Genomic DNA, 21,718 nt, shown 5'->3' on the forward strand with positions numbered 1-21,718 from the left:
TGAAACATATCATTTAGCACATGATTCAGATGCAACCCTTATATAAGATGAACGAACATTTTCTTGATTTAGGCCAACACCATAATGCACATAGTTTTGTTTGCCAATAAATGAAGGTGCCGTTATCAGATTCACTACATTTGCAGTTCGCAAAAGAGAAAACGAGAGCCTCTACAATGTTAAAATTAATAGAAACAGAGTAAGGAGTATATTAGGAAAATGGCTAAGATTAGAAATTTAATCTCCATTGTGGGTTGATTTTTTTCTTAAGAAAATAATGGTAGAATAAAGTGAAAAACAGGTTTCATAATTTCATAGCAACTATGATTATCATGATTAGGGAAAAGACAGCTGAGACTGGACTACAAATATTAAAAATGTGATTTTTAATAATATAAGTACAAAATTTTATTTCTTTATACAACTGTAATGGGATTTGGATCAAACCACTAGAATTTATTTAAAAAACAAAATAAAACAATGATATAAAAACTGCAAGAAGGTCTGAATCCAAAGTTTTTCCTCTAATAGTACCAAATACCACAAGGTACAGATTATTATACAAATGTGTACAAATTTTAAATACAAATACAATAGGGCTGGGTTTCAAAGGAAAACAAACAAAAAGCAGGTCCTCATCAGGATTTCATTAATGTACATAAATGACAATGCTAGGATTAATGTCTTCCTGTACTATCCATGTCTTCTCCGCCCCTCCTAGATACCCTGTGTCAAACAGGAAACTTCCAGATGGAGAAGAGGCATGGTACAATGTTTTTTTTTTTTTTTTTTTGAGACGGAGTCTCACTGTGTCGTCCAGGCTGGAGTGCAGTGGCTGGATCTCAGCTCACTGCAAGCTCCGCCTCCTGGGTTCACGCCATTCTCCTGCCTCAGCCTCCTGAGTAGCTGGGACTACAGGCGCCCGCCACCTCGCCCGGCTAGTTTTCTTTTTTGTATTTTTAAGTAGAGATGGGGTTTCACCGTGTTAGCCAGGATGGTCTCGATCTCCTGACCTCGTGATCCGCCTGTCTTGGCCTCCCAAAGTGCTGGGATTACAGGCTTGAGCCACCGCGCCCGGCCCAATGTTCTAATACATGAAATCAAGTTAAGATTTCTGTTCCTCTTGATTTTGGTTCCCAAACAATCCTGTTTCTTTCTCTGTATTCCCAATTAAATCTCAAAACTGCTCTGAGCTGAGAAAGGGATTCAGCAGCCAGAATACCTTTAAGCAACATAGCCCTGTGACAACACTGGTGGGGAGAGGGGAAGAAATTAAATAGGATGCAGACGGGCTACACTGTCCCCGAAGATCTACTTTGATGCTGCAGTGCTGTCTAGGCCAGGAGAAGAAAGCACAGTTAGCTCAGAGCTTGGTGTTGGCAGAGAATCTCACACCAGATTTAAAAACCATCCTGAAGTGCTCAACTGTCTTCTTTCCAGCTGGGAAGCAAAAGTCTGGTTCTCTGGAAATGAGGGCAGCTGGGGATGGTAACATTCCTCTTTATTTTACTTTCTAGACATTATTGAAGCCCATGAAGTTCTTTGTAAAGAATTAGAATCCTAACACAATGATTCATTTTTGAGGTAAAATACCTTAATATGTAGATGATTCAGAGTTTTTGGAATAGATCAGGAGGAAGGAAGGAAAGAGGGAAGGAAGGAAGGAAAGAAAGAATGAAAGAAGGAAGGATGGGAGGGAAGGAAGGAGAAATGACAAATATGTATCTTCCACATGCTGTTGCTGGTGGAGGCTTTTGTTATTAAATTATATATACAGAAATTTACAGGATAAATTAAAATCTAAGAGATTTTAAAGAGTTAAATACACATAATTAAAATACACATTCACACACACATAAATAAACCTACAAGAGAGTGAGTTTTGTTCTGTTTTTGCAATTCACTTACATGTGGAATGCAGAATACTGTGTATCTGCCCACCAGGGGAACCGATAAGATGAATCCAAAAATCATGCTGGGCAAAGTTTATCCATAACCACCAAGTAACTAAGCAGCACGGCTTGTGAGGACTTGGTGGTTAACTTCATGCCACCAGTGAAAGACACTAGCTCTTAGTTCTGCAGACTAAATATTCTGGGTTAGCTCAGAATGTATGGAGGTCCAACTGATGGCACTGACGGCTTCACCCTCCAAGGTGTTTTATGCTGCCAGGGCTCACAGAACTCCTTGGCCTCTGTTGAGGCCGCCAATGGTACCAATGATTACAATAAATTTTCAGACATGGACACCTATACAGTAGGAATTGGAATGAACCCCCTACTCAATTCACCTAAGCCACCTTCCTAACTATAATGGGAACAAATTTTATCACCTCCCACCTAGGTCACTTCAAATTGAAAGGCTTTGAATTTTCAGTCAACTGGCATCTTCTCGTTATCTTTCCTATTACATATTTCAGACTAAGACAGGTAAGGCAAATGGTCAGTGATGGGTCTGGAGGTCCAACTGAGTTTGGAAAATAATCACATTTTAGCTGTCCATAAAGAGATGCGCTTGGCACCCAGAACAAGCCCCCAGCCCCCAAGTTACATTGATTTTTAAGGCAGATTTATCCACCACAGGAGAAAAAAGAATCCCAAGCCTGTATTCATGCCAAAATTTCCTCTTGGCTAAACCTTTGCCATTTCATAAAATTATTAAAAGCAAAGTAGTTACAGTCCTATGTATATACTGTACATTATATATATATGTATATATGTATGTATAGATATAAAAATTTAAAACCTACACCCAGAGGCCAGTGAAGGAATCTGGAACAGTCATATATACACAAACCAGCAATGGTGTAGGATAAGGTTTCTGTCCCAGGATTCTTTGCTGTCACAGTCCAGGCATGATGTAAGCAATGTTGTCTAGTGTGTTTGACTGCAAAACAAAGAAAAATGTTCAACTGAAGAGTACTTTACCTTGGTTTCCTGACATGTTTCTTTGTTCAAGGAGAGAGAGAAAAAAAATCAAATGGAGTTAGAAAAAAAGGTGAGAATGAAGACGGCATCCTGTTGTTTGTTATGCTAGGAACTTTTCTGCTGACTTCTCCCATTAATCCTAGTAAAAAAGAGGGAGACAATTCCTGTACCGTCTTTGGGTGTAGAATAGCAAACAGGAAACACAGGAATCGCAGTACCTCGAGGGCGAGAATGCTTCTTTCTTAAGCACTATTTTGGTAAATGGCTTGTTTTCTAGTTTCAGTGAAAGCACAGCATGCCTTTGATAATATAGCATCATGTTCCACGAGCTAACAGATAAAGGAAGCACTATGTGTCACAAAGCCTTATGAGCCTGTGTCTGACAGTGTTCATTAAGGCAGAGCATCTCTGATGCCCAATGGGTCTGACCCTAAAAATCCAGGGAAAACTCACCAAGACCTGTTTGGGACAGCCATTCAATTCAGGTAGTTGTGTGGTGAGACATGCCAAGGGGCCAAGGGCACAGATAATGGAATCCAGAAGCACTGACAAACTGCCAGACACAGCCACCATACCCTGAAAAGGAGAGGAGGTTGTTGCTTGAGTCACACTCCTGATGCTCTCTCTGTGTTCAGGCTGACTTCCTCACACAGTACTTTAAATCCTAGGCAGTTCTAATCTTACAATTCGAAACTTTACAGCAGAAATGGAAAGTTCACTCTGATAACTCTGTAAGTTGTTTAGAAAGAAAACTTTTACAACACATTCCCAGGTTTCCTTTCTATAATCCTAGCCCATCTTACCTTCTATGTGACCTTGGGGAGGTCAAATACTTAACTTCTGTCTCTTTAACAGGAATAGTAAAAAATGCTTTACTTACTCTGGAGAGCTGTTGGTAAGATTTGTGATTATGTATGCAAAGTGTATCTGTTATAAACTCCACAAATATAGCTCAGAGGTGATTACTATGAGAATCCTACAACCCTACATGTATGTAGCTTTTGATAGCTGATGATATAATTTTTCTTTTTTTTTTTTTTTTTTGAGACAGAGTCTCGCTCTGTCACCCAGGCTGGAGTGCAGTGGCCGGATCTCAGCTCACTGCAAGCTCCGCCTCCCGGGTTCACACCATTCTCCTGCCTCAGCCTCCCGAGTAGCTGGGACTACAGGCACCCGCCACCTCGCCCGGCTAGTTTTTCATATTTTTAGTAGAGACGGGGTTTCACCGTGTTAGCCAGGATGGTCTCGATCTCCTGACCTTGTGATCCGCCCGTCTCGGCCTCCCAAAGTGCTGGGATTACAGGCTTGAGCTACCGCGCCCGGCCTGATGATATAATTTTTCTAGGTTGAGTTGTTCACTCTCAAAGAGAGGTGAATTTGGTTCAAATTTTAACATTTTATGTAATTCATAGTTATATATTTGTGATTCAAAGAGATAAGAAAGACTGTTGCTACTGCCCAGTTCTTGTATAATCTGCTTTAACTAGAAACACTGTGAGGATACGTCATGTTGGGAAGCAGCACAGCAGAGTCCTTAAGAAAATGAGCTCTGGATTCAAGACTGCCCGGGTCCAGATCCTGGCTCCACTACTCACTGTTTTGTACCTGGGCAAGTTGCTTACTATGCTGTGCCTGTAAAATACTAACAGCATCTGCAGCAGATGGGATTGAGATAATAGATATACTTGGGATGGTGCTTAATACACGGTTAAGTACTCAAAAAATATCAGTAATTATGACTATTATTATCAACATCTTGATCTTCAAAATTGCATTTCTGGCTGTCTTTTGGGTCTCTCCTTTTGGACATTTCTCCATCTCAACATGCTGTAAGGAAGAATAACCTTCCCATCCAAATCTAGCCCTCCTTTTAGCATCCATTTCTCTGCCAGAGTCACCACCATTCACATAACTGCCCAGTTTCAAGGCCTAGTCATCAATGACTCTTCCTTTCCCTCATCCTCCTTGTCAACATCTCCCCTCTATACTTTCTGAGGGCAGCAGTGCAGTAAGAAGTTAAGAATCCGGACCTTGAGGTCACATTCCAAATTCAAGTCTCTGCTTTACCACTTAGGGGCTGAAGTCTAGAGAAAGTGACTTCACCTCTTCAAGTCTGTTTATTCTTCTGTAAAATAGGGGGAACAAAAATTCTGTCTTACAAAGCTGCAGTGTGAATTAAATGATGTAATTCATATTAAGCACTCTGAACCAAAGTTGGGTAAGCATTCAATAAAATGTTAATATATAGGGAAGATAATATCTAAAACCCCAAAAATGTAAGTAATTAGCAATATTATTCCATTACCTTTGCCCTATAGTTATTTATAGCTAATTTATCTTTGTCACATCTAGACTTGGATTGTTGTTATAACTTCTCCCCAATTCTGGTCTCTTTTCACTTCCAATCTAAAATAAAAGATATTCTCAGAGAAAAGTAAATGAGAGCTCTGATCTCATCCCTTTCCACTCTAAAAACCCCTGTAGTTCCCCAACAGTAAAGAATACACACTTCAGAATGTCTATGAAGTCCCTCTGCAATTTGGGTTCCAGCCTTAACTTTCTTAAGATATATATATATGTGTATTTTTTAATTTTTATTTTTTTTGAGACAGGGTCTCACTCTGTTGCCCAGGCTGGATGGTGGATGGAGTGCAGTGGTGTGATCTCAGCTCACTGCAACCTCCACCTCCCGGTTGAAGCAATTCTCCTGCCTCAGCTTCACAAGTAGCTAGGATTACAGGTGTGCACCATCACGACTGGCAAATTTTTGTATTTTTAGTAGAGACAGGGTTCTGCCATGTTGGCCAGGCGGGTCTCAAAACTGCTGGCCTCAAGTGATCCTCTCATTTTGGCTCCTAAAGTGCTGGGATTACAGGCATGAGCCAGAGTGCTCAGCCTCTAGCCTTAATTATCTAACTTATGCATTGTATGTTCTAGTTTTACTGCTAAAATGATGAACATTAATTTACTGTTGAACATATTATTTTGATAATTATATGTCCATTATGATGTACATTAAAAAAATAGAATATAACCCTTGAGATGTCATGAATGTCATATAAAAGCATAGACAAGTTTATTTAAATAAAACTGTAAAGTAAATAATAGTGTAAGTGGTATGTGGAAATTGTAAAATTACGGGGATCTATGCAAATGATTAAATTCAGGCCAAAAGTGGATTAGAGGGAGAATGGGGAAAAATTGCTAATGGGTACTGGGTTTCTTTTAGGGGTAGTAATATGTTTTGGAATGAAATAGTAGTCATTCACAATTCTGTGAATAATCTAAAAATCACTAAATTCTGCACTTTAAAGGGGTGAACTTTGTGCTTACTAAACTAAATGGAAATATCTGGGAAAATTCAGAATATGCTTAAAACAAACCGTTTTTACTTCTTATGAAATTAAGAATGATTAAATATGAAAAATAAGTAAGGTCACAGAATATTTCTTCTGGAAATACCTATATCCATTCAGATATCGAGACTATATGAAAGTGCTGAAGTTCTTTTGACTCCTGCTAAGTTTTTTAGAAACTAGCCAAAGAATTTAGATACAGCTTCAGCTTTTGTGGCCTTTGGCATTTTATTTGTTGAATAATTCAGTTTCCACACTGAAGCAAGTGATTAGTTTTACATTCCTACACTAATTTCTTAGCTTAAAAATGGCTTTAGTAGCTTAGACTGGCTTCTTTGCTGAAATGTCTTACTATAACTTGGTAGAAAGCAGAACTACTATACTACTGAGTCAGCTAAGGGGACAGTATAGTTAGAAATTGAATATGGTGATAGAAACAAAACACGACAGCTGTGCAGGTTAAGTGATTTTGAAATCGAAGCTTAAAAGGACAAAAATCTCCCTAGGGCACATAGCACTGTATAATTTAAGTGCGGAGTACTGGAGAGCTGGGTACTTAACTTCTCCATTTGCTACCTATTTTCAAAATAGAAGAACTCTTAATCTCCTATACAATTGAATCTATTCAAGACTTTGCTGGAATTGCACAGAAAAATGCAAAGTCTCTTAGAAGTAAATAGAAGTAATCAAAACTGCTATGGAATTTGTACTCATCGTTTTTCTTGCCTTTTTGTTTTTGTTTTTTTAAAAGAGGTAGGGTCTTGCTCTGTCACTCAAGCTGGAATGCAGTGCAGCAATAATAGCTTACAGCCTTTGAGCTCCTGGGCTGAAGCAATCCATCTGCCTTGGCCTTCCGAGTAGCTGGGTCTACAGGTGTGCACCACTATACCTGGCTAATTTTTAAATTTTTTGTAAAAATGGGGTCTCGCTATGTTGCCCAGGCTGCTCTCCAACTCCTGGCCTCAAGCAATCCTCCTGCCTCAGTCTCCCAAATTGCTAGGATTACATACATGGGCCACTGTGCCCAGCCGCCACTGCATTTCTTCTATTTTTTCTCTTTGTGATGGAGTCTCACTCTGTCGCCCAGGCTGGAATACAGTAGTGCAATCTCGATTCACTGCAACCTCCGCCTCCCAGGTTCAAGTGATTCTCCTGCCTCAGCCTCCTGAGTAGCTAGGACCACAGGTGCACACCACCACGCCTGGCTAATTTTTGTATTTTTAGTAGAGACAGGGTTTCACCATATTGGCCAAGCTGGTCTCGAACTCCTGACCTTGTGATCCGCCGGCCTCGGCCTCCCAAAGTGCTGGGATTACAGGCATGAGCCAACACGCCCGGCCCCATTTTTATTTCTTTTAAATTTTTTGAATATATGTATTTTTTGAGATGGAGTCTCACTATGCTTGCCAGGCTGGTCTCGAAGTCCTGGCCTTAAGCGATTCTCCCAGCTAGGCCTCCCAAATTAGGATTACAGGCGTGAGCCACTGCGCCCAGTCTCCACTGCATTTTAAAAAAAATAAAAATAAGTTACAGGGTATTCCAATTTCTTTTTGTGCCATTGTTTCAATAGGATATCATTAGTGAAACTTTGAGAGCTAATAGGTAGACTGAATATCTCTATAGATATTTCTGTTATCATTATATCTTCTATATCACTGCATCCTGAGTACCTGGCATAATTTAGCATAAAGTAGATGCTCAATACATGTATGTAAAATGAGTGAATGAATCCGAATTATATGGGAAACTGTAGTCACGCTGCTGATAGTTGTATTCACCTCAGTTTCCTGCAGACGGTGTCCAATGAGGCTTAGGGACTCTCCCAACAGCTGAAGATGAGCAGCAACATCAATGGGCTCTGTCTCAGGGGCTTTGGCTGGTGAGGCTGGTAAGAGCATGGTGGTGGGTGGGGATTTCTTCTGGGGTGACAGTACTCCTACAGAAGAGGCTGAGAACACAGCAATGAGGCAGAGAGGTAAAACTTGCCTACAGCCTTGAACAACACAAAATTGTTCTTCCTGATTTTCCCTTTTTATGAACTATACCAGGCATTAGCAAAATTGTGGCCTGTGGGCTAAATTCAGTCCATGGTCTCCTTTTTTTTTTACGGCCTGTGAGCTAAGAATAGTTTTACATTCTTAAAGGGTTATAGAAAAACAAAGAATATGTGACAGAGAATGTGAGAATGCATACAGCACACAAGGCCTATAATATTTACTCTCTGGACCTATTTTTTTTTTTTTTTTGAGATGAAGTTTTGCTCTTGTTGCCCAGGCTGGAGTGCAATGGCACGATCTCAGCTCACCACAACCTCCACCTCCCGGGTTCAAGCAATTCTCCTGCTTTGGCCTCCCCGGTAGCTGGGATTACAAGTATGCGCCACCATGCCTGGCTAATTTTGTACTTTCAGTAGAGATAGGGTTTCTCCATGTTGGTTAGGCTGGTCTCGAACTCCCAACCTCAGGTGATCCACCCACCTTGGCCTCCCAAAGTGCTGGGATTACAGGCATGAGCCACTGCGCCTGGTCTACTCTCTGGACCTTTAAAGCAAAAGTTTGCTGACTTCTGATTTACATTTTCTAAATTTGAACATCTCTTTTTGGTAGCCTGTAACATTCAGTAATAATACCTGGGAATCAAGGTCCACTTCTAATATTGCAAGCTTTTTTCCCAGTTTCTTAGCAAGGAAGCAAAATTCACATGCTTTAGAGAAAAGCAGGATGGGGATGTGGTCACTACCTTTGACTTTCATGGAACCTTCTGAGCTGGATGCTTTCCTTTTCACAGTTGTGGCTTCTGCTTTGTTCTGTTTGTGCTGCAGATACTGAGCTTTTTGCTTCCAAATCTGCAACAACACCAGTGAACATTAAATTAAAATAAATTTAAAAGGACAAAAAAGTAAAAGGAAAAGCAGTTATGAAAGAACAAAATGGAGAAAAGAAAGGCAATAGTAGGAGGCAGGCAGACAGAGGGTTAATGCTAACTTTTAAGCTGGGGGTCACTGAACTGACTTCAGACAGCTGACTACATTAATATCTTTTTTTTTTGAGACGGAGTCTCGCTCTGTCGCCCAGGCTGGAGTGCAGTGGCCGGATCTCAGCTCACTGCAAGCTCCGCCTCCCGGGTTTACGCCATTCTCCTGCCTCAGCCTCCCGAGTAGCTGGGACTATAAGCGCCCACCACCTCGCCCAGCTAGTTTTTTTTTTTTGTATTTTTTAGTAGAGACAGGGTTTCACCGGGTTAGCCAGGATGGTCTCGATCTCCTGACCTCGTGATCCACCCATCTCGGCCTCCCAAAGTGCTGGGATTACAGGCTTGAGCCACCGCGCCCGGCCTACATTAATATCTTAGTAGAGGACTATAAACATTCCTCAATGCTAATGGTTAAATCTTGGCACTGATTTTTAGATCACTGTAAGTTGAAATGTAAAATCACAGATTAAACATCTGGTTCAATATAATGTCTCTGTGGTTCTTCTAATCTGCTGGTTGGCAATACCAACACAACAGCAGGATAACAATAACATGGAAAACAAAAACTAAGGATAATCTATCTGGGTGAAAAATAGTTGTTCATCTAGATTACATATTGCTCCTATATAACCTTCATATCATAAGTCTCAATGATTCAGGTATGACTGTTTTTTGTTTTTTTTTTGAGATGGAGTTTTGCTCTTGTTGCCCAAGCTGGAGTACAATGGCGAGATCTTGGCTCAGTGCAACCTCTGCCTCCGGGGTTCAAGCGATTCTCCTGCCTCAGCCTCGCGAGTAGCTGGGATTACAGGCATGCACCACCAAGCCCGGCTAATTTTTTGTATTTTTAGTAGAAATGGGGTTTCGCCATGTTGGCCAGGCTAGTCTCAAACTCCTCACCTCAGGTGATCCACCTCCCTCAGGCTCCCAAAGTGCTGGAATTACAGGCGTGAGCCACCATGCCCAGTCCAGATATGACTGTTTATCAGTGTCTTACTAGCTTCTTGACAGTAGGGTACATTATTTGGTAATGGTTGATGAGGATAATGACCTTGAACCTGGTTACCTAGTAAGCACATTCTCATGTTTTTATTGTCTGCAGTGACTGCTAAGTGGATAACTTTCCTCAGTTCTCAGACCATGACTGATTACTAGGTGTTTTCAGTAAAGGGCTCTGATTTTATAATTTAACACTTTAGTTATGCCTCAACTTAGATCATCTTTTGGCTCAAATGTAACACTGTTGGAAAAACACTAGACCAGGTTAGAAAAGACAGCCTTGCTATAGCTAAATCCTCACGTACAGTGAACTGGCACTAACAGTGTTATGTCCTCTGCTAAACCATTTTCTATTGATTTGTAATTTTCTTCACTATTTTAAGTGCTGTCTGGCTGGCTGGTCTATGGAAGAATTAGGTATTTTGGAAGGCAAGAAGCACTGAAAAATACGTTTGTAAGAAAGTGTACTTACCAGTTTGTCTTTTTCTGGCAATTGCTTCCACACCTCAGCCAGTTTTTTACTAAGTTCCCCAAAATCTGGCATAAAAGAGTAAAACACTCAATACAGTAAAGGGTTAGCTATTAACAAAACAGAAGATTGGTGAGAGCAAAAACTGTGAAAAGGGTTTTGAAGGTCAGATTTAAATATTGCAAGATTCTGTGAGAAAACCAACCCCAATCCCATTGCTTTTCTTTGATTTTTTTCTATAGGGAAGGGGATGTTTTGATGGTCACAAGACAGTCTCAACTCCTAACCCATCTACTCCCTAGGGATTTATTCCTTAAGCATCTTTCTAGTGTCTCTTTTTGAGACTGAGTCTGGCTCTGTTGCTCAGGTTGGAGTGCAGTGGTGTGATAATGGCTCACAGCAGCCTCAACCACCTGGGCTCAAACCACCCTCTCACCTCCACCCCCCAAGTAGCTGGGACCACAGGCACAGGCTACCACACCTAGCTAATTTAAAAAAAAAATTTTTTTTTTTTTTTGAGATGGAGTCTCGCTCTGTTGCCCAGGCTGGAGTGAAGTGGAGTGATCTTGACTCACTGCAACTTCCGCCTCCTAGGTTCAAGTGATTCTCCTGCCTCAGCCTCCGGAGTAGCTGGGATTACAGGTGTGCACCAAAATGCTCGGCTAATTTTTGTATTTTTAGTAGAGACAGGGTTTCACCATGTTGGCCAGGCTGGTCTTGAACTCCTGACCTCATGTAATCCACCCATCTCGGCCTCCCAAAGTGTTGGGATTACAGGCATGAGTCACTGTGACTGGCTATTTTTTAAGATTATTATTTGTAGAGATGAGGTCTCATTATGTTGCCCAAGTTGGTCTCAAACTCCTGGGCTCCAGCAATTCTCCTATTTCAGCCTCCCAAAGTGCTGAGATTATAGGCATGAGCCACTGCATCCTCCCTCTGGTGTCTTTAATTTGATCCCACAATACAAGGCCTATCAACTTAGGTTAAAAAATATGTGTAGAATTTGAAAAAAGGTGTTAGGTTTTTACCAAATTTCTGAACAATTAGAACCAAAGAAGGATTTCCCTAGAGCAGCTCAGAAGCAATCCTCTAGATGTGTAATCTTACCCTTCCACTGTATAACAGTTTTATGCTTTATAAAGCATATTCATGTGTGCCTCACTGCGGCCTTTTGGAGTTGGTAGGGCAGCGATTTTACACATCAGGCAAAGGAAATCTGTAGCGGTTAAGTGACATGTGTCTCACCTCATTAACTTCTAATACAGAGACAAATACAGACAGTCCCTGACTTATGATGGTTTGACTTTTGATTTTTCAATATGTACTCAGTAAAAACTGTACTTCTAGTACCCATACAACCATTCTGTTTTTCACTTTCAGTACAGTATTCAATACATTACACAAGATATTCAACACTTTATTATAAAACAGGCTTTGTGTTAAATGACCTTGCTCAAGTGTAGGCAAATGTTAAGTGTCCTGAGCACATTTAAGGCCCACCTTAAATGTGTTCTGTAGGCTAGGTGTATTAAATGCATTTTTGACTTACAGTATTTTCAACTTTCAATGGGTTTATCGGGATGTAACACTATCGTAACTTGAAGAGCATCTTTACAACAATATAATACAAGACATCTCATTATAACTTTATATCCAAGGGCAGTTTAAGGAAAAGGCCAATTGTAGAATCTTGGAAATAAACAATTGTATATTTTTGTGCATTTATGTATGTGCTTTATAACATTTATTTTTACGTAGTTTCCCACCTTATCAGTTTAAGAGATATGTATAGAAAGTTCATCTCTTTTACAGATGAGGTAAACTAAGGCAAAATCTAAAGTGATTTGCAGAGCTGAGGAAAGAAAGATTATCTATGCTCTAATGCTACAGGAAGAAGAAATTAACTGCACTGCTTCAAGATATAAATGGAAAGCAAAAGCGCTACAGATCAGCAAAGTTCTTACCTATACCCGGATGGTCAGCCACAATGGTCACGCGATACTCTTTACAGAACACCTGGTAGGCCGACATGTTCTTCTTTTTTGGCTAGTGCCACATAGAAGATACAACAGGGTAAGACTTGATTAGAACTCAAGTTTAGTAACGCTGAATCCACAGTAATAAAATAGAAGGATACCTAAACTTTTTCATCAAGGGAAGAGTTCCAAACTACTAACCAGCTTTCCTAAACAGAATAATTTTTTTTTTTTTGAGATGGAGTCTTGCTCTGTCGCCCAGGCTGGAGTGCAGTGGCGCAATCTTGGTTCACTGTAACCTCCCCTCCTGGGTTCAAGCGATTCTTCTGCCTCAGCCTTCCAAGTAGCTGAGATTACAGGTGCCTACCACCACGCCCGGCTAATTTTTATATTTTTACTAGAGATGGGGTTTCACCATGTTGGCCAGGCTGTTCTCGAACTCCTGACCTCAGGTGATGCGCCCACCTCAGCCTCCCAAAGAGCTGGGATTACAGGCGTGAGCCACCGTGCCTGGCCAGGAAAATACATTTTTAATCCATGTTACTTACCACTCAGAGATGAACATCAGTTTTAATTTTAGTAAGTAAAAACCACATGCTAAATTATTTGTAAAGACCTTCCTTCTCCCTATATACAATCCCATGTTACATATTTCTTTCAGAATTCAGTGTTAAGAAAATCTTTATCACTCCTGGGGTATCTATTTTTCTCACCTTTGAAAATCTGAACCATATAATTTCCTTTTAAACTCTGGAGCCAGAAATGCAAGAGCCAAATCTATGTTATTTTTGCTTCTCTGGTTTTGATTTCTAATCTTGTAATTTCCATCATCCTGCTATTATTGTCATTTGTAGCTTCTCATTATTGGACTATTCACATTCTTTGGGTTCAAGGTAAGAAGCGAATAAATAACTGAAGACAATTCTTTGGTAGTCACTGTCAGATGAAATGTCTTCACTTCAACAAACTGCTCTGTACTACCTGAGGCATGTTTGTTCTTCACTATATTCTGACCCAATGCCAAAAGGAATATATGATTTTTGAGAAACAAAATCAAATTATTTTTAAAGTCAGTTCAATAAGAGACATATAAAACAGATGATTATATTTTTATGCATTCTATTTTACAATTATACATGGTCTAAGGGGAAAAAGTTAAGTTTTTTCTATCAAGAAAGAGACATGCAATTAGATTCATCTATCCAAATTTCTCATTGTGAGGATGGGAAAAAATAAAGTCAGAGAAATTGTAACTTGCTGAGGGTACCATCACTAAGCTAGTAGTAACACTAGACCCTGGCAGTTATAACCACAACCCAGGTAGCCCTGACTTTCAGGGTTATGGGCCCAAGAAAGAATATATGTTGCTCCCTTACAGAAAAAGTTAGCTATTTAAAGTAAAGGAAGGGTTATCACTTAATAATCTTAATCTAACAAACAAATATTTTCAGTATGGCTTTCTGCAAAAACTTATCTGGAAGCATCAAAATGTGATTCTCAGTCTTTCATCTATTCCTAGTCCTTTCTGGCCCTACAGTTATTAAAATGACATGAATGTGGCCAGGCGCAGTGGTTCACGCCTGTAATCCCAACATTTTGGGAGGCCGAGGCGGGTGGATCACGAGGTCAGGAGATCAAGAGCATCCTGGCTAACATGGTGAAACCTCGTCTCTACTAAAAATACAAAAAATTGGCCAGCGTGGTGGTAGGCGCCCGTAGTCCCAGCTACTCAGGAGGCTGAGGCAGGAGAATGGTGTGAACCCAGCAGGTAGAGCTTGCAGTGAGCCAAGATTGTGCCACTGCACGCCAGCCTGGGCGACAGAGTGAGACTCCGCCTGAAAAAAAAAAAAATGACATGAGTGTTTGGTGCTTTCAACGCCCTTGGGAGCTTTTGTTTGCCTTAAGAGTGAGATTTTGGGACGAAAACTAAACCAGTCACACAGTCCTGTCTCATAACTTCAGAGTTGTATTTTGCTTTAAACAAAGCTCGATCGTGCACTCTGCCTAGCTGCCTTAGTTCTTCATGTTGTTCCCACAAAATAATGACCCTCAAAGGACAAAGACTGACTGAGGCTGATGGCAGTAAAAAGCTCATGTGATGACTCTGACTTTAATTCCAAAAGCTATTCTGAAATCATTTGATGAATGGAAATATTCCTAGAACACTTTCCAAGGTAAACTGCTTTGAATGAGATTGCACTTATTTGAGATAAAATTTGTGGTATGTTTGTTAAATTTCATACTAATCTTTTAATCATGGCTTATCTATATGCCTGACATTTACTAGAATACATGATGAAAGAATAATTTGTGGAAGTCTATACGCTGCCAAATCTTTCCCAACTGTACAATCAATCTCACTTCTAAATACTGAGAACATTAGAAAATATATATGCTTGAGAGATTTCATAGCTTATTTGGCCATATTATAAAACTTACAAGGAAGGCATTTAACAACGTTTTCTCAAACACAATATAATACTGTAAAAGGTTAATGTTCCTATTCTATAAGGCTATCCATAGCTGTCACACTAATCACAATTCTTGGCTAATATACTATAGATTCAAATTCACATATTGAAGAAAAAGGTTTCCTTCATAACTCTTACACAGGATTTTATTCAATTATGTAGAAAACAGATTAGCGTTTATTGAGTACCTGTGCTGGGTGGTGGTATAGCAAGTAGTTAGGAGGATAAGCTTTTGAAGACTAGATCTAATTATAAGGAAGTTAAGCTGCATAAAATAGTGGAAAACACATGAAATTTACAGTTTAAAGACCCACAATCTTGTCTCAGCTTCCCCATATACTAATTATTTGATCCTGAATAAAACACATGGGAAGTGGACAGCTTTTCTAATAAGTGATATTAAAAGTATTTCAATGGCAATTAAGGAAAAGCAGAGACTAAGATTTCAAAGGTAGTAGAAAAAAAAGTAACCCATTAAAGTATTCTACTATTCATGTATTAATAATATTTACTGAGTATCCATATGTGCCAGACACTGGGAATACAGATAAGGATCAGATGTAGAATCTAACAAATGAGGCAGTTAAATATGTCATTGTAATAAAACATAGTGCTATTATAGGGAAAGCATTTGGTGCTATGGGAACATGTAGTAGGAGTGCGTTCCCAAGTTAGGGAGTCAAAGAAAGCCTTCTGGAGGAAGTGACATTTAATCTAAACCAGAGAGATGGGTAGAAGTAGGCAGATGAAGGGTGGTTAAGAGTGTTCTAGGCAGAGGAAACAACATGGGGGCACATTTATCAAAGAAGAGAGAGGTAAGAGACGATGTTAGAGAAGCAGGCAGAGCCCATAAACTGAGGCCATGTAACCCATATTAAAATGTATGGATTCTGTCTGGAAGAAGCCATTCAAGTATTTTAAGTAGGAAGTTATATAGTCAGGGTTACACTTAAGGACTATGGAGAACAAACTGGAGAACAAGAGCAAAGGCAGGAAGACCAATCAGGAGGCTGCTGCAGGAGTGCGGGGAAGGGATGAATGATCATGACCCACAATCAAGACAGTGGGTTGGGAGAAAAGCAAATAAACTGGGAAGGAGGAAGATGTGACAGGATTTGTTAGAGATAGTGTGGCAAAAATGGCTTTGAAGACCAGCAAATCTGCGTTAGAATCCTGACCATGCTATTTACTAGTTACGTGAATTGCTTCATTTTCCTGACATTTCGTTTCCCTACAAGTAAAACTTGGATAACACCATTTAACTCAAAGGTGGGAATTACTCCATTGGTGTGTGGCACTTTAGTAGGTACTCAATGTTATTTCTGTGGCAAGCAGAATTATAAGATGGCCCCCAAGACCCCTTCTCCTGGGTTTGCATTCCCGTAAGGGTGGGCAAGACATGGTCATGTCATGTTATATGGCTAGGGGATTGTGCAGATGCACTTAAGGTCTCTAGTGAGTTGACTCTGAGTTAGTCAAAAGGGAGATTATCCTGACTGGGCCTGACCGTAGCAGGTGAGCACATAAAAGAGACAAGAAGCCCAGTGAGCTGTTTCGAAGACATCAACTGATTCTAAAGTTTATATGAAGAGGCCACAGACCCAGAATGGACAACACAGTATTGAAGAAGAACAAAGTCGGAGGACTGACACTACCCTACTTCAATATTACTATGAAGCTACAATAGCCAAGACAGTGTGGCACTGGTGAAAGAATACACAAATACATCAATGGAACAGAATAGAGGGCCTAGAAACAAGCTACCTAAATAAAGTCAACGAATCTTTGAGAAAGGAGCAAGGACAATACAATGAAGAAAAGATACTATTTCAACAAAAGATGCTGGGACAATTGGATATTCACATGCCAAAAAAAAAAAAAAAAAAAAGGAATCTAGACACAGACCTTATCCCCTTCACAAATTAACTCAAAATAAGTCTCAGACCTAAATGTAAAGTACAAAACTATAAAACTCCCAGATGGTAACACAGGAGATGATCTTGAGCTTGGCAATTACCTTCTAGAAACAGAAACCAAAGACATAATCCATGAAAGAAGGTACTGATAAACTGGGGTTCATTAAAATTAAAAACTTCTGCCAGGCGCAGTGGCTCACGCCTGTAATCCCAGCACTTTGGGAGGCCGAGGCGGGTGGATCATGAGGTCAGGAGATTGAGACCATCCTGGCGAAAACAGTGAAACTCTGTCTCTGCTAAAAATACAAAAAATTAGCTGGGCGAGGTGGTGGCGCCTGTAGTCCCAGCAACTCAGGAGGCTGAGGCAGGAGAATGGCGGGAACCCGGGAGGCGGAGCTTGCAGTGAGCGGAGATCACACACCACTGCACCCCAGCCTGGGTTGCATAGAGCGGTGACCCGGCCTCCCAAATCAAAACTTCTGCTCTGCAAAAGTCACTTAAGAAAATGAAAAGACAATCCACAGACTGTGAGAAAATATTTACAAGGGGCATAGCTGATAAAGAACTATTATCCAAAAATCTTTTTTTTTAAGACAAGCTCTCACTCTGTCATGCAGGCTGGAGTGCAGTGGTGTGATCATAGTCCCCGGCTTCAGCCTCCTTAGTAGTTAAGACTACGAGTACGTGCCACCATGCCTGACTTTTTTTTGTTTTTTTGTAGAAAAAACACTTGCTGTGTTGCCACAGTGAGACTGCAACTCTACAAAAAATTTAAAAATTAGCTGGGTGTGGTGGTGTGTGCTTGTAGCCCCAGCTACTCAGGAGGCCGAGGTGGGATAATTGATTGAGCTCAGGAGTTCGAGGCTGTAGTGAGCTAGGATTGTACCTCTGCACTCCAGCCTGGGTGACAGAGTGAGACCCCATCTTAAAAAAAATAATAACATTAAAAAAAAATACATAAAATTTAAAAGCCCCAGACCCCAGGTGGTGGTTTGGAAGGGGCTTAATGACATTTCTTGGGTAGACTTTTCAGTCACTCATTCTTTGAGGCAAGAAATATTGAAGGTATTAGGGACTCAATGGCAAATGAGACAGACCAAGATCCTTGTCCGAATGGGGCTGAGATCCCATGGTACAGCCACTTTGGAAAACAGTTTGGTGGTTCTCAGAAAACTAAATGTTCTTAACATATAATCCATCAGCTGTGCTCCTTGGTATTCACCCAAAGGAGGTGAAAACTGATGTCCACACAAAAACCTGCACTTGGAAGTTTATAGCAGCTTCATTCATAACTGCCAAAACTTGACAGCAACCAAGACGTCCTACAATCAGTGAATGAATAAACTGTAGTACTATATCTAGACAATGGAATATTATTCAGTGCTAAAAGGAAAAAAAGAAAGGTGTCGAGCCATGGAAAGACATGGAGGGAATTTAAGTACATATTAGTAAGTGCAAGAAGCCAATCTGAAAAGGCCAGATACTGTATGATTCCAACTATGTGGCATTCTGGAAAAGGCAAAACTATGGAGACAGTACAAAGTTCAGTGGCTGCCAGGGAGGTAATGAATAGGTGGACTACAGGATTTTTAGAGCAGTGAAAATACTCTGCCTGAGACTAATGGCAGATACATGTCATCATACATTTGTCCAAACCCATAGAATGGACAACACCAGGAGGGAGCCCCAGTGTAAACTATGGACTCTGGGTGATAATAATGTGTCAGTGTAGGTTCATCAGTTATAACAAATGTACTAGTCTGGTGGGGGGTGTTGATAGTGTGGAAGGCTGTGCACCTGTGGGATGGGGGATATATGGGTTACCTCTGTACTTTTCTCTCAATTTTGTTGTTAACCTAAAGCTGCTGCTGCTGCAAAAAATTAAAATCTTAAAAGAGTTTCCTGAACAAATTTCACATGAATAGAAACCACACTGGCTGGGCGTGGTGGCTCACACCTGTAATCCCAGCACTTTGGGAGGCCAAGGCGGGTGGATCACCTAAGGTCAGCAGTTCAAGACCAGCCTGGCCAACATGGTGAAACCCCATCTCTTCTAAAAACAGAAAACTTAGCCAGGCATGGTGGCATGTGCCTGTAGTCTCAGCTACTCGGGAGGCTGAGGCACGAGAATCACTTGAACCTGGGAGGCGGAGGTTGCAGTGAGCTGAGATGGTGCCATTGCACTCCAATCTGGGCAACATGAGTAAAAGTGTCTCAAAACAAAAACAAAAACAAAACAAAACAAAAAACCCCACATCAAACCAACATTAAGAAACAGAAACAAAATGAGAGAAGGCGGCACGACAGTCTCTGACTGGTCTCGAATTTTTAGAAAATAAATTGCCATGAGTCCTACAACTATAAGGGACTGAAAGTGGCCAACAACTTGAATGAGCTTGAACCTTGGATAAGAACCCAGCTCTAGTGGACACCTTGACTTCAGTCTTGTGAGACCCTGAGCAGAGAACCCAGTTGAGTCCTCCAGGAGGACTTTGATCTACACAACTGTGAGATAGTAAATGGATATTGTTTTAAACTGCTAAGCTTGTGATAATTTGTTATGCCACAAGAGAAAACTAGTATGAATTCTTTTCTATTCCCTAGGCATTTTCCAAAATAGCAGTTGTGGCACCCAAAAAGCCAACACAAGCTTTTGAAAAAATAAAAATTGTGGTGAAGGAGGATAGGGTGAAATCATTTGACCTTTATCAGACAAATAGTATCAAGCCATTTTAATTTTTCACTGAAATAGCAAACCAAACTAAAAATACTAAATTTTAGTATTCTTCTGGTGAAGCCAGTTCTGTTTAGAGATGATAAAGCAGTATATTGTGGGTGCTGGATCTCATTTATTAATTTAGTATCAGCTTTTTATTTCCCAACGTCTTAAGTGTTTTAAAGATCCCCTCTTTCAAATCCTCCTTTATTGGGCCTAAGATACAATGGAGAGGCACCACATGCACACCCAAACACATACACACGCTCGCACAAGAGTTCATGTAAGGGGTACTCGTGGCCATTTGGCGGGGTATGGGTTAATTAGTCTGGGTGTTCCACCTGCCACTCATTCCACTCTAAGAACCTATACCTGGAATGAGTGGGACAGGAGATATAAATCTATTCTCCCCAGATAGTTTCTGTGTCTCTCTCAGTGTGGGCAACTCACTACCCAAGTGCGATTCTGATGTTTGTAGCTAAGGTAGTTTAAAAAATGAAATAAAAATCATGGTTCCTGAACAAGGCCAATGACTTCATCTGGTGGTGGAGAGAAAAATCTAGCTGCACTGGAATGACATTCTGTTGAACCGAGACTCTGTCAGCCTTCAATGTGGAGCCTTCCTAAAGGACTTTCAAGGGAAACTCTGACTACTTACACTGTTCGCTTTACAAGCTGACTTAAAACCTAACCACTATGTAAGATGCAACTCTAGTTTGTGGACCTAAAGTTCAGATTTCAAACTTAAGGGTTAAAAATTTTCCATGGCACATTTTTATAAATTAAAAATATACAAATAAAGGATGATCTCTATAAATACAAAACATTTCCATGAGATTCCAAATGCAAGGTCAATAATTCCACTCTAAATTTTCTCATGAAAGAAAACATACAGGATGGCAAGTAGATTACAGCTGGGATACACAGAAGCTTCTTTAATAAATAAAATGTTAGTATTTTAAAAACTTGGACCCTTTATTATTAGTAGCAAATTACTTGCAACAAGTCCACTTAACTACATGTGACTCATGAGGTTACCGTTTTTTACTGCCAGGATCTCCTTTTAAATATTTGATGAGGTATGTCACAGTATCAAGAATATTCAAAAAGCAACTTCTTTTTAAGCAACAGGGTCTCGCTATGTCACCCAGGATGGAGTGCAGTGCCTCATTATGGCTCACTGCAGCCCTGAATGGGTTTAAGTGATCTTCCTGCCTTGGCCTCCCAAAACTCTGCGATTACAGGTGTGTGTCACTGCTCCTGGCCCAAAATGCAACTTCTTTTTTTTTTTTTTTTTTTGAGACGGAGTCTCGCTCTGTCGCCCAGGCTGGAGTGCTGTGGCCGGATCTCAGCTCACTGCAAGCTCCGCCTCCCGGGTTCCCGCCATTCTCCTGCCTCAGCCTCCCGAGTAGCTGGGACTACAGGTGCCCGCCACCTCGCCCGGCTAGTTTTTTGTATTTTTTAGTAGAGACGGGGTTTCACCGTGTTAGCCAGGATGGTCTCGATCTCCTGACCTCGTGATCCACCCATCTCGGCCTCCCAAAGTGCTGGGATTACAGGCTTGAGCCACCGCGCCCGGCCCCAAATGCAACTTCTTAATGCTCTTTATAAAGTGTCCTGCTTAACTCTTTTGGGTCATAGAACTCCAAGAACCTGTTGAAAAATCTCTCCTCATAACTCTAGTTTAAGATCCTGTTTTAAAGAATACAATATTTTGGCCTGGCGCGGTGGCTCAAGCCTGTAATCCCAGCACTTTGGGAGGCTGAGGCGGGCGGATCACCTGAGGTTAGGAGTTCAAGACCAGCCTGGCCAAGGTGTTGAAACCGTTTCCACTAAAAAGACAAAAATTAGCTGGGTGTGGTGGCCAGCACCTGTAATTCCAGCTACCTGGGAGTGTGAGGCAGGAGAATCA

The 21,718-nt window shown here is 40.7% G+C and overlaps 1 protein-coding gene across 7 annotated transcripts in view; it reads right to left on the reverse strand.

Annotated features, from left to right (window-relative positions):
- Window positions 1–1,856: 1,856 nt before the first annotated feature.
- The window catches only part of HMGXB4 (HMG-box containing 4), a 38,370-nt gene continuing 18,508 nt past the window's right edge, over window positions 1,857–21,718 (reverse strand). For 6 of the 7 annotated variants that reach the window (XM_021921478.2, XM_021921480.1, XM_021921482.2 and 3 more), the window contains 6 exons: window positions 12,692–12,773; window positions 10,728–10,792; window positions 9,023–9,128; window positions 8,062–8,231; window positions 3,381–3,503; window positions 1,857–2,886 (listed from right to left, as the gene is read on the reverse strand). In XM_021921478.2, the coding sequence (XP_021777170.2) occupies window positions 2,842–2,886; window positions 3,381–3,503; window positions 8,062–8,231; window positions 9,023–9,128; window positions 10,728–10,792; window positions 12,692–12,773 (591 nt within the window). In that variant the 3' untranslated portion in view covers window positions 1,857–2,841. The remainder of the gene's footprint in view (window positions 2,887–3,380; window positions 3,504–8,061; window positions 8,232–9,022; window positions 9,129–10,727; window positions 10,793–12,691; window positions 12,774–21,718) is intronic. The other variant, XM_021921479.2, reaches the window with a different exon arrangement.

This window comes from Papio anubis, chromosome 16 (genome assembly GCF_008728515.1).
Source record: "Papio anubis isolate 15944 chromosome 16, Panubis1.0, whole genome shotgun sequence".
Taxonomy (NCBI): domain Eukaryota; kingdom Metazoa; phylum Chordata; class Mammalia; order Primates; family Cercopithecidae; genus Papio; species Papio anubis.